Source organism: Camelus bactrianus, chromosome 7 (genome assembly GCF_048773025.1).
Source record: "Camelus bactrianus isolate YW-2024 breed Bactrian camel chromosome 7, ASM4877302v1, whole genome shotgun sequence".
Taxonomy (NCBI): Eukaryota; Metazoa; Chordata; class Mammalia; order Artiodactyla; family Camelidae; genus Camelus; species Camelus bactrianus.
In genome coordinates this window covers 2,722,353-2,734,574 of record NC_133545.1, presented here as the reverse complement: position 1 = coordinate 2,734,574, position 12,222 = coordinate 2,722,353, and the positions used below count along the sequence as shown (strand labels likewise).

Here is a 12,222-nt window from a genome sequence, read left to right as displayed (position 1 = left end):
CCCGGGGTCAGGCACAGACTGGATGATGAGCCCCGAGCGGCTGGAGGCAAGGCTGGCGGTTTGTCGCAGCGCCCTGAGAAGAGCAGCGTTCTGAGACCCGTCACCCCGGCAACGTCGGAGGGGGTGTCTGAGAGGGAAGAGCTGGTGGCGTGTGCGGGACGGTGTAGTGGGTCCGCGTCCCCTCGGAGCCAGCGCTGCTACACGTGAGATGCCTGGTGCGACACAGGCGGCTCAGCCAGGAGGGCCTGGGTAGCGTTCCCGTGGGCACAGAGCCCCTCGTGTTTGGACTGTACCCAGAAAGGCCCAGAAACTCCCCGAGAGAGGAATGGAATTTTCCGTCCCTGCAGAAGATACTGGGAGATTGATTCACTTCTTCAGAGTCAGAAGACAGTGTTTGGCAACTGATGAGGCTTGAATTTAGGTGCGATATAGAAAGATCGAGAGAGTGCTCAGACTGCTTCCTCCCAGTCAGCAAATCTCCCCGCTCTCTCCACGTCCTTAGAGAGCTTTTGGTCCTCAGTCTGTGTTTTCACTCAGACCCCCTCCCGTGAAGACCCGGCGGTCCAGCCATTCCCACCGGACAGGTGCTCGGAAGCGTTTGTGATCAGTGGCAGAGGGAGCGGGTCTCAGCGTGCGTCAGTCCCCAGGGGGCTCGCCGGGACCCCGCAGGTCTGGGGACGTCCTGAGAACTAGCCTTTCTGCGGGTTCCCGGGTGCTGCTGCGCCGCTGGCCCCGGGCCGTCGTTGGAGAATCCCGGGCTTAGGGGCCAAGCAGCTCGTTTCTGATTCTGTCACTTACTAGCCCTGTGACCTTGCCTTAAAGCTTAACTTCCCTGAGCCTGAGTCTTGTTTCTATAAAACAGGACTAACGTCTTCCTTTCCAGGGTGTCCAGACAGCGAGAGGCCACGGATCACGGGCTCTGGAGCGCGCTCCCTGGGTCCACACCCTGGCGTCTCCCTCTTGGGCGAGCGTGGCCTTTCTGAGCCCGGTGTCCCTGCCCCTCTGAGAGCGTCTCTAGTGCCCGGCACCGCGGTGCGCCCTCAGCACTGGTATGACGCCGCTAACCAACAAATATCCAGCCCCAAGTGCCTTGTGTGCGAGGCTCTGATGTGGGCGTAAAAGCCAACACAAGCTCAGGTCTCCGTTTTCTTGGAGATTATAACTTTGTAGGGAGACAACCTAAAGAGAATTTAGTAACTGGGAGTTTTGATAAGTGCTCCACACACAGCTCAGAAAGCAATGGGGCAGCATCGCTTTGCGGAAGGAGAGCCCGTGCAGGGGAATGACAAGAGAAGGTGTCCGGGCCGTTAGACTCCAGCTGAGCCAAGAGTCCTTGAGGCCAAGAGGAGAAAGTGGACACTCAGGGGCTCCCTGTGGTCCTGAGTGAGTGGCCTGGGCTGATGCTGGCTTATTCAGAGGCCAGTTCCAAAATACATTGTCAGTTCTTGAAGTGAAGCCTCCAGGAGACTGTTCTGCGTTAGCAGGAAGATGCGCTACCCCCCAAGTGGGGACTGCCGCTGAGCGCTCAGCCAGCCAGCCAGGCATAAAACAGAAGCACATAGTCTCCTGGGTCGGGTAACCCGGTAAACCCCACCGTCCTTGGGCTGGTGGGACGAGAGTTGCGCAGACTGGCTGTAACTGGTGATCGCAGCACGTCTGATGGCTGCTTTCCGCTCGGCAGAGGAGACAGCCTCCCACCGAGAGGGGTGGGGGTCCCTCTCCAGGAGTTTGCCACGCTGCCTAAAAGCCCCTGTTAGAGGCCCCCTGTGTGTCTTTGAAGTGTCCTTTCCACGCTGAATCCTTTAAAGAGAAGCAGTTTGTTCGGTAGTTGATGCTAATACCAGACGGTGAATTATTCCATGGCATCTCCCAGTGACACAAGATGAGGCACTAGGGCAGGAGGGAGCGGGTGCCTGAGGAACGGCACGGCCCCCGTCCAGGTGCCGCCAGGGACAGCGCCGGGCCTCGGGCGGGGGCTGCGGTGCCGGCTGAAGACAGAAGGGGGAAGGAGCAGGTGACATGATGACTGGGGCTTTACTGACATGTAGAGTCTGTTTCCCCCCCAACTGCAGCACGCTGGGGTCACTGTGAGCGCCGAATTTTGCCTTCATGCTAAGTGGGTCTCCTTTCGAATACAAGTGTGGTGATACCTCCACTAGTCAATTTCCTAAGCGTCCTTTCCTGATCTCAGACACCCGTGAGCCTTTGGATTCCAGTGGCAAGTGTGGAGGGAACCTCAGGGTCATCCCGTCAGCCTCGTGCTTTACAGGGAAGGACGTGAGATTGAGCGGGGTTAAGGGGCCCGGTCAAAGCTGGATGACTCGTGGGCTCAGCGAAAACTGAGGTTTCTGCTTCAAGCCCAGCATTCCCTCTGCTTCACCTTCCAGCCGAGCTGAGCTGCTGCCGCTCAGTCAGGTGCTGAGCCATTCCGTTCAGTTCCCTTTGGACCTTGATTTTCCACAACTAGAGGCTGAGTTGTGCCCAGTGATGGTGGTGATCCCCTTCCTGGGTCCTGAGATAACTGGTCCCTTCACTGGGCCCGTGTGGCTCTGAGCTTTATTGTAAACACCCTGCGAACATGAGGGTGGGCACTTCTACTGTCATCAACTTTGAAAGCGGTTAGGGTTATCGAGGGTACAGCACACTTACACACGCGCGCGCGCACACACACGCACGCACACGCATGCACACGGACACTGACTTCTTCTCGGTGAGGCACCTGACGCTGTGTTCTAGATTCCCAGAAAAGTCAGGTAAAGCCTCAGCTAGCCAAACCCCACTAACGCCTATACTAAAGATTGGGGTGGGTTCCCCCTACTGTTTACATGGGAGGGTAATAATAACAGCGTCAAGGAAAAGAGCTTCAGGAGCAGAAGAGATTTAATCCAGTCCCTTTTTTAACACCGTAATTCTGGGCAATGAAAACGTGTTTATACTGATGATCTTAGGCTGTATAAAACCCTTAGGCACCGATGATTCCACGTTGTGCACCTTGTCCTATTTAATAAACCAGAAAGTAGAAAACACAGAGGTATTTCCCCAGTAAGGAGACTGAAACTGAAAGCTCTTCTTAATTAGAAAATTCACCAAGAGAATCTGTTTCGCCGAAAGCTCCCCTTCCTCCGGAGAATCCCCGCCGATGGCACTTGAGCGTGTGAACCGTGTGTGGTCAAAAGTGCTCAGTGTGGAAAATCAAACTGATAAAAATGTGATTCATTTTGTAAGAACAGCGAAATACACTTTGCTCCACATTTCCAGTCCACTTGGTTTGAATTACAAGAAATCTCTATTTAGATTCAGGGCGAGGTCCCGCGCGAGGGGCGCGCCGGGGCTGCTGGACGTGGGCGCGGCTCCCGCCATCCAGCGCAAGGACAGCCGAAGCACTGCAGGTGCCTGGAGATGAGGGAAGGCGTTGGCCTTGGTGAATCACGATGAAGTCGCGGCAAGTCCTGTGAAACTTGGACATCCGACAGCTGGTTGTTTGAAAACCAGCACACTTGCTGCTCACGGAGCCCCTCCGTGTACATGGTCCTGTTGAGGATGCAGAGGGGAAAAGCAAGGGTTAGGAGACGCATTCCCGCCTGCTTGTTGCCAAAAAATGGCCTCTGTGCCCGCAGCCAAAATAGAAATGGACACAGAGTTTTGGGAGGACAGAAAAGAAACAGCTTCACTGCTCTGCCAGCCAAAGGGAGTCGCAGCAGGCCCATGCCTTAGAGACCGAGCTCCCCTGGGAGGGGCCGTCAGGGAGTCGCACAGGAAGAGTCCGGAGACCAACCAAGGCTTCTGATCGGGTCCTGTGTGCGCAGGGGCCGTGCTCCTCTCCTCCAGACGGTACCTCGCTGGACTGATGTCCCCGAGTCCGGTGATGGCACCTTCTGCTCCTAGAGGTGATGAGCGGGGCCCTCCGACATCTTGGTGCTGGGACGACAGGTGCCCAAGGGGGAGGGCGAGTGCTCTAAGGGGGGAGAGAAAAAATAACGTGCAGTTTAAAATCAGGCCACAGCGTGCTTCCGTGTGAGGGAAGCCAGTCTAGGTCGCTGTAACGCAGTGACAGATACTGTGCGGCTACACACTCCAGAGGGAGCTGTGGAGAGACACGTGCAGGTGCTGGAGAGGGGGAATCTGCGGCAGCAAAGACTCCACGGAGCACAGGGAAAGAAAGTGCTGAGGACGCTTGGGGATGGCGAGGGCAGGGACGCTGCAGCCACCGGGGGCCCTGAGGAGGAAGGGTTGTCCAGGCTGAGAGGAAGCTGCGGGCTCGTTTGGGAGACAGAAGAGAGCTGAGCCTGGCGAGAGGAAATCTGCAATGGGGAGTGACTTGGAGGGTGGTGATGGCTTTGAATCCTGAGCAGAGGGCTTCGGAGCTTAATCCTGGCGGCTCGGAAAAAGAGGAAAACCTGGGGTGACTTCTGAAAGGAAAGAAGAGTTACTCTTGCTCAACGGGTATGTGTTGAATTTTAACACAGTTCTCCGACAAGGAGGAACGCTGCGCTAGGACAATTTCCCGGCGTTTTCATTGGTGCAGCTGCCAACATGATGCAGGTGGAGCAGGGTGACGATGAAGGACTTGAGCTGGGAGGCAGCTCTGCACTCAGTAGCCCCTCCAGACGGCCCCCTGCGGCCTGTCGCACGTGGAGAGCTTCAGTATGGACGGTGCCATCAAACGAGACCTCGGAGGGCCCTTCCCATCGTCCCCAGGCTGCCCGCGGCCCTCTGAGGGGGTTCCGACTTCCTCTGCTTTGGGACCTCCTACCTCTTTGCCCTTCAGCCACATCCAGAAAACTTTTCACCACAACCTCCTCCAAAGTCACTCTTCCTGTGTTTTCTAACATCTCTGGGCTTACTAGATTCCATCCCTTTGAGCTTTCAAAAATTCCAGAAATTCTGCTTTCCAGGAGTTTCCCTTCTTGGTCGTGCCTTAGGGAGCGTGGCCTTGGGCTTGCTCTCCACACTGAATAAAGCCGCACGGCCGCGTGGGCAGCAGCAGGGGCACTGGCCGCAGCCGGGCCTCCCGCGCCTCCGGGTTGCTGGGTCGCGCCCCCGCCTTCTGGAGCCACGGGGCTCCACTGGCATCAGGGGCTGCAGGGAGGGCAGTCCGGGCCAGCAAACCATGACCCCTTCCATCGCCCGTGTTCCGGTGAAGTTGATGGACATTTCTTTCATCGAAAAAGTGTATGTGTCTAGTTCTGCAAAGAGGTGACGTGGCCACAGGAGGGGAGGGGGGAGAGGCCAGAAAGCAGAGGACATGGGGTCTTATCATACTGGAATCTGGTCGCTGAGAAGACAGAATGAACCCCAAGGAGAAACTTGGGGTGCCAGATTCCCTATTTCTGATCAGGTCGTGGGCACAGGGGGGGAAGGTGAATGTCGATAATCCCGTGGGAGGATCTGCCACTGCCAGGGACCAGCTGGTTTGCACACCGCGGACCCACACTCACCGCCCGCCTTCCCGGCCCTGGCGGGGGCGGTCTGCAGACATCGGGCGTCTTGATAAAGGAGCGAGCCTCCTCCTTCGCGGCTCCCAGAAGGCTCTGAGGGGACCTCTGCTTGGGCCGGGGCCCGGTGGATGCGGTTTCCTGGCCCCGCAGGCCCAGCAGGCGCTGCTGCATCTCTGCCGGCCCCTCGCCCGGGGCCCAGGCCGACTTCTGGGCAGGAAAAGGGAAACGGACTCTCCCGAGTCTGCGCTGATTTTTGTCGCTTCCGGAGCCCTCACCTGTGCTCTGAGTGAACTCTGCAGCTTTCCCCTGGAAGGCCCTGCAGGTGGGCGAGGGGCTGGGCCATCAGCACAGATCAGACGGCGCCTGCCACCCCGGGGAAGGCGAAGCTCCCCCCCTGCCCCGGAACCAGAGCCTGACGTGACGGGTGTGCGCTGAGCCACCGGTGCACGGCAGTGGGCGAGGAGAGGAGGCCCCAGCGCTCACCCAGTGTCTCGTCTTACCGAGACCCAGCACCCTGGGGTTTCCCACCCTCCCCGTGCCCGGTGTGGTGTCACCACGGATGAAACCGAGCGCCTTTCTTACCCTTTACTCCCATGTCTTCGCCGGGATGTCAAAGGGAAACAGAAAACATCTTCAAAGCAAAGCGCAGTCTTCCATCCTACGTGTTTCCTTTTGTTTTTCTTCCACTAAAAATAAAGCCAGGGTGAAAAGGGATTAAATATCTCTCATGGCAAATTTTATTTATTCCAATTATTAATCGGCTACGGTCTGATTTGACTCAGAAGATTTATCGTAGGCTTCAAACGTGTAAAAGAAGTTAAAATTCAGTCATGCGTCTCACCCTTGGGCAAGCCTGTGAGAACGGGTGCTGAAATTAAATTCGGATGTGTGCTCGTGTCCGGAAGCTTCCCAGCCCATTTCTGGCTGAAGCGAATGCTTTGAGAGGCAGGAGGCCTGAGCAGAAAGCTAACACTTAATCCAGCTGCGTCCTTCCTTGAGAATGGTCCGTGGGAACTGCCATTCCTGCGTCTCCCATTTAAAAGGTCAATATTTACTCTTTTTCCTATGCTTGCAAAACACCCCCCTCACTGCTCTCTTGCATGACACTGACAATTTTTTTTAGAATTTCTTTTTTAAAAAAAACTGAAATTCAGTCTTGTTCTTGGTCTTTATAGCTTGGTTTCCATAAACATTGAGTATTTGCATCATGTTCTGAAGCGCTCTGGGGAAGCAGGCAGAGGATTTAGATGCAGAAAACACAGGGCAGAATTAACGGTGCCTCGAGAACAGGCTGGTTTATGCTGTGAGAGCTTCGGGAGGTGGTAGATTTTCCCCGGGCCACTGCTTCATAAACGTGGTTGCACAGTGGAGTAGCCTAGGGTGTGTCTTTAAAATGCTGACCCCAGGACCCCACCCTAGATTCTGGCCACTGGACTGGGCTCTTGGACCTGGCGGGAGGATTTTCAAAAACTCCTCAGATCAGCCTAATACGCGTCAGAATTCCAGCCCTGACCAGACCACCCACCTCCCCTCCCCAGAGGCTGACGGTTGACACACGTCTTCCAGTGCACCCAGCACTGCGGACGGGCCACCAGCTGACCCAGAGAACAGCTCGAGAACCGCTTTGCTTCCTCCCGCGTCACTCTCCCAGGTCAGGGCGTCCTCCCAGCTGTCTCCCAGCTGGTTCACTCCATCCACCTCCGTGGAGGTGACAGGCTGGCTCCTGCTGGTCTTCCTCACCCACACGGCCTCGGGCACCTGGAGAAGACTCGTATTTACCCGTGCTGCTCCCTCCTCTCGCCTCCGCCCAGGGCTTCCACCGCCCCGGGACCCCTCAGCCTGGAGCAGAGACCTTTGGGAGCTGGCACCCGCCGCCCCGGCTTCCTCACCTGCTCCTCCCCCTCCCGCCCAGCAGGACCCGGCACGGGGGACCCTGGACCCGTTCCTCCAACTCCCCAGGCCCACGCTTGCCTCTGGGTTTCTCTCAAGCCGTTTCCTCCGTGTGACGTAACTTCTCAGTCCCCTTTCTTCATCCTGCTCCTCACTCAGGTCTCAACCTAAAAATACTTTCTCAAAATCCTGACACCTGCTGCAGCACAGATGGACCAGGGGGACGCTCTGCTCGGTGGGGCAAGCCAGTCACAGCAGGACAGTGCTGTGCTGTCCTGCCCACGTGAGGTCCCTAGGGGAGTCAGGCTCGGAGAGACAGAAAGTTGATTGCTGGGTTCTGGGGACAGGAGACAGGAATGGGGAGTCAGTGTTTAATGGGGATGGGTTCTAATTTTGCAAGACGCAAAGAGTTCTGGTGGTGACGGTTGCACAACACTGTGAACGCACTTCACGCCACGGAACCATACCCTTAGAAATGGTTAAGGTGGAAAATTTTGTCGTGTGTGTTTTATTCCAGTTTAAAAAAATTACTTTCAGTCAGTTTTTCAGGGAATCCTCACCTGTCCTTCGGCCTGAGTTAGCAGTACTGCTACATGCTCCCAGAGCTCCACCTATCCCATCAGGGCATTTCTCTGTCAAAGCCTGACTTCTTTACCAGATTGTAAGTGGAAATAAAAGCACATAATATAATCCAGCCCACCTCACTTCTCACTGTGCTCTCCCAAGACAGGCCCAGAGCAGGTGCCCACTAAATCATTTTCAATAAATGTTGAGTGAAGAAATCTCAGATTTCAGGGTTCCCAGCCCACCCGTCATAGTTGCCAGGAAAAGCACAATTGCTCAGGTGGCCGATGCAGTTTGATGATGCAGTTTGATGTTAACGTACCCAAGAGTATCAGACAAGCTGCACAGTCGTGGCAGACAGTGATGCTGGGTGAGCCGTGTGGAGTCTGTGTCTCGGGCTGGCCTTAAATGTGGGTGACACTGGAGGGGGCTGCACCCCAAGTGATCCTGAGACCACCCTTGTTCTACCAAATAAACGCAGCTGGAAAGCGCAGACCGCAGCGCTGGTTTGGGGCGTTTTCAGAGCACTCTGTTCGTAAGCACCGCCTTGACTAACACTGTTTCCTTCTCTTTCCAAATCAGATATTTATCTTTGAAAACAACATCTACTATTGTGCGCACGTCGGGAAGCAGGCCATCCGCGTGGTCTCGACGGGGCGGGAAGGCGTCATCTACAACGGCCTCAGCGACTGGCTGTACGAAGGTAGGGCCCGCGGCGCGGCCGGCGGGGTGCTCCCAGGGTCGCTGCTGCCGACTTGGGGTGGGCGGCGGCCATGTCTCCTCTGACTCCAGCTGTGAGTTCAGCTCCCGTTTCTGGAGGGTCTGCTAAATGCCGAGGATCCTGCGGAGCCCCGGGAGCAGCAGGCGGCCCGCGGGGGTCTGCGTGTGGGCGCGCCTGGCGCGGGCGTGGGGCCTTCCCGCGGCCCGGCCCCCACCCCCGGAGGGCGGGGGGCGCGGCCGGGCGGCTTCCTTGTGCCCAGGGTGACTCCAGGAGCGGCCCGGGTCGCAGGCAGGCGGGTCTGCCGCTCCCCGTCTGAGGGGCTGAGGGCCCGGTTCTGGTCCTGCCGGGGGAGGGAGAGCGGGAAAGGAAAGAAGAGGCCAGAGCTTCGGAAGGAGGGCGGGGCGGCAGAGTGCCTTGCTGCCGAGTGCAGCCGCCGCGGTGGGCGTCTGCTGCCTCTGGCCTTCCTCTGGCGCCGGGAGACAGCTACGGATCTGCGCGAGCGGCTCTCTTGTCAAACGCTTATAGTCCGTCTCCCTGCTCATGAGAACCTGGCTGTCCCAGTAACTGCCGCGTGTTGACCGCGGGTGGTGCAGGCGCCACGCCAAGCCCTCGGGTGTCTGTTACCTCATCCGCCCCCCCTTAGTCCCTTAGTAAGCTGGTACTGCGATCACCACCACCGCGCGGCCTGGTCAGCACCGGGTCTCCTGGTCCCGGGGGCTGGGAAGTCCGGATCAGGGCTCCAGCAGGTCTGGTGTCCGCAAGGGCTCTCCTCCTGGCCTGCAGACAGCCACCTTCCCCCCGTGTCCGTGATGGAGAGAGACAGGGAGACAGAGACAGGGAGGAAGCTCTGGCCTCTCCATCCTCCTAGAAGGGCACGAACCCCATCTTGGGGGTTTTGGCTTCAAGGTGAATTCTGTGGGGCCACAAACATCGGGTCCACAGCGCCCCTGTGGCAGGACCCTGACATGAGTGCTGTTCTGGACACTTCACAGAGGAGGCATGGTGACGGTGAGTCAGCTTCCCAAGGTCACACAAGGTCAGAGGAGACGAGTGGGGGAATGTCCCTGTCCAAGTCCAGGACAGTTCCCTTTCCAGAACTGCGGACGTGAGCCAGGAGGCTGGCACCGCCAGCCCCGGGCTGATAAACAGCATGTCCTTCTCAGCCTACCCGCCTGAGACCGCCTGGTCACGGCAAGAGCTCTCCGTGCTGGGCCAGGGCAGAGGTCAGGGGATACTTAGGACGTGGTCAACCCAGAAAGTTCCATCTCCCCTCGTGGGGTGCATCCCTCAGGCTGGGGTGCTGCCTGTACGATGACACGTGAAGCAGGCAGACGGGTCAGCTCCGTCTCACTTCTCTTCACAGTTTCACTGAAGTCGCTGAGGCACAGAGTTCTGTGACGTGATTTCCTTTGTTTTAATTGAGACGTAAGTTGTATACAATAAAATGTGCAGCTGTGGGGACACAGTGTGATGCTTTTGACAAACATATGCACCGTGTAGCCCCGTCAAGACATGGAACATTCTGTCTTCTCAGAAAATTCCCTTTCCAGTCAACTCTCTCCCCAACCCTAGACTCCCTTCCAGAGGCCACCAGCGTCCTGAGTTCTGTGCAGCTGGTTTTTTAATAGAATGCGGGACCTCAGGACCGACCAGAGTGGTCCTCCTCGGTGTGGTCACCCTGGCCCCCCTGTTTATTCCAACATAGCGTCCACTACTCAGAGCACCCACGACCCCGGGTTCTGAGCTGCCGTCTGGGCCCCGGGGGAATTGACCTTGCGGTTTGACTGAGCTCACATGAGGATGTCACGGGAGTGAAATGGACACTGTCCAGCGTCCACTGTGCTCACCAGCTCTGTGCACAAATAGCCCGCTGAGCGGCAGGCCCCCAGTTCCAGAGGTCAGTGCGGTAACAGCCCAATGGCCCCCAAAGAGAGAGGGCCCTGGAGTCCTGCTGGCAGGGCCTTGACCTGCTCAAGGAGTAATCTCCTTAAAACATCCATCAGCAGGACATTTGGAATATCTTTTTTAGCATCTTCCTAAGAAAATAAGAAGCTCATTGCCTTGCAGTTCAAGGTGTTAGCTTTTGCTTTAGCAAATCCACTGAAAGGAAATTTTTCTTCAAGGCATTTACAGGAAATTGCGTCGGTGTGATAACAAGGCCCCAGATATTTTATATCAGTCACAGCGGATGTGGCGGCTTAATCTGCTCAGTGCTGCTCCCTGGAAGGTTGCAGACCCTGATGCCTGGACTTCTGAAGCTGGGAGCCTGGGAGCCCTGGGGAATCTTGGCTCCTTTTTTCATAATAGGAAGGTAGACTTTGAAGATTGCCTTTTTCTGATCTGTGGCTTAACTGTTTCACTTCCAGATGACCCTTGAAAAAAAAAAAAAGGAAAAAAGAGTAGGAGGAAAAATACCCTGAAAGCTTTTGCAGGGGCTGGATGTGCCTGGAGGTGCTGGTTCTGAGAAGCTAAGCTATGTAAATTCTAAACAACCCTGCAGTCCGTGTGCTTGTTGGCAGCCAAAGGCCATATTGATTTGTTTTGTTTTCTGAAAAAGGATCTTAAATGTATTGAACCTTTCCAGAACTTTGAGGGCTGAGGGAGAGAAGAGGTAGGAGACATGGGGGCTGCCAGGAATGTCCGTCCCCCGCTCACAGGTCTACACCACCACCCCCTCCAGTGGGAAACGCCCCCCCATCACCGGAAGCAACCCCCGCAGGCAGAAGTGCCCCCTGACGGCTCGGGCGTGTGTCTCAGTGACTCTACAGACTCCCTGCCTCGTGGTGGCTACAGGCTGGTTCTATAAGCAAAGTGCGTGTCTTTACATTATACTTCTGGGCCAATGTCCTGCAGTTACACAGAATTTTGATTTTAATGTGAGATTAAAGACGACTTAAAAGTGCCCTGCAGCTGTGTAAGGTGTACTGCAGCTGGTTCTCCAGAACTAAAATTTAGATGTTACTAGAGCTCTTTGAGAACTTGAAACGAGGGCTCTGTGAAGAATTTGCACCTTCACACAAGCCTTAGCAATATTTGGCAAAGCTCCCTCCACGCAGCCGTTTGGGCAGCGAGCTGGATTGTCCGTGGTTTTACGAGAGGCTCCTGGTCGCCGTGTCAGAGCTGATCATGTTCTCCTGTCGCTGCCGTTCGTTTCTGTTATTTTCAGCTTCATCATTTCATCATGCACACGAGGTTCAGTGGTACAGCACAAAATTTGGGGCCAAAAACTTTTCAGTAATGAAACTTAAAGCCATTACACGTTTCCCCTGAACCGTGAGACATCTGCGCCCCTATTGCCAAAGTGGCCACGTGCATAACCCAAAAGAAACATCTGTGATCTGCCATTGTCATGAAACGGCTAGTTCCCCTGCGGAAAGCTGGAGAGTGTCGGCTCACTGGAGAGCCCCCCACACGTGTGTACAAGCCCCCATCTCCTCAGCTCCTCCGGGGGCTGGTGGAGGAAGGGTAGGGGCGCGAACCTGAGAAGCCTGGCGTCAGGGGAGCTGAGAAATCCCTGAAGGGTGTTATTCAGTGTCTGGTGTGGTGGATGAAACGCGGGGTGGAATTTTAACCTGAACTAGTCCAGAGCTTAACAGGACCTGGAAACAT

At 56.1% G+C, this 12,222-nt stretch overlaps 1 protein-coding gene across 4 annotated transcripts in view; it reads left to right on the top strand.

The window, feature by feature from the left end:
- Nucleotides 1-12,222, top strand: part of DPP6 (dipeptidyl peptidase like 6) — an 846,122-nt gene that overhangs the window by 722,604 nt on the left and 111,296 nt on the right. For all 4 annotated transcript variants that reach the window (XM_074366690.1, XM_074366691.1, XM_074366689.1 and 1 more), the window contains exon 8: nt 8,475-8,595. In XM_074366690.1, the coding sequence (XP_074222791.1) occupies nt 8,475-8,595 (121 nt within the window). The remainder of the gene's footprint in view (nt 1-8,474; nt 8,596-12,222) is intronic.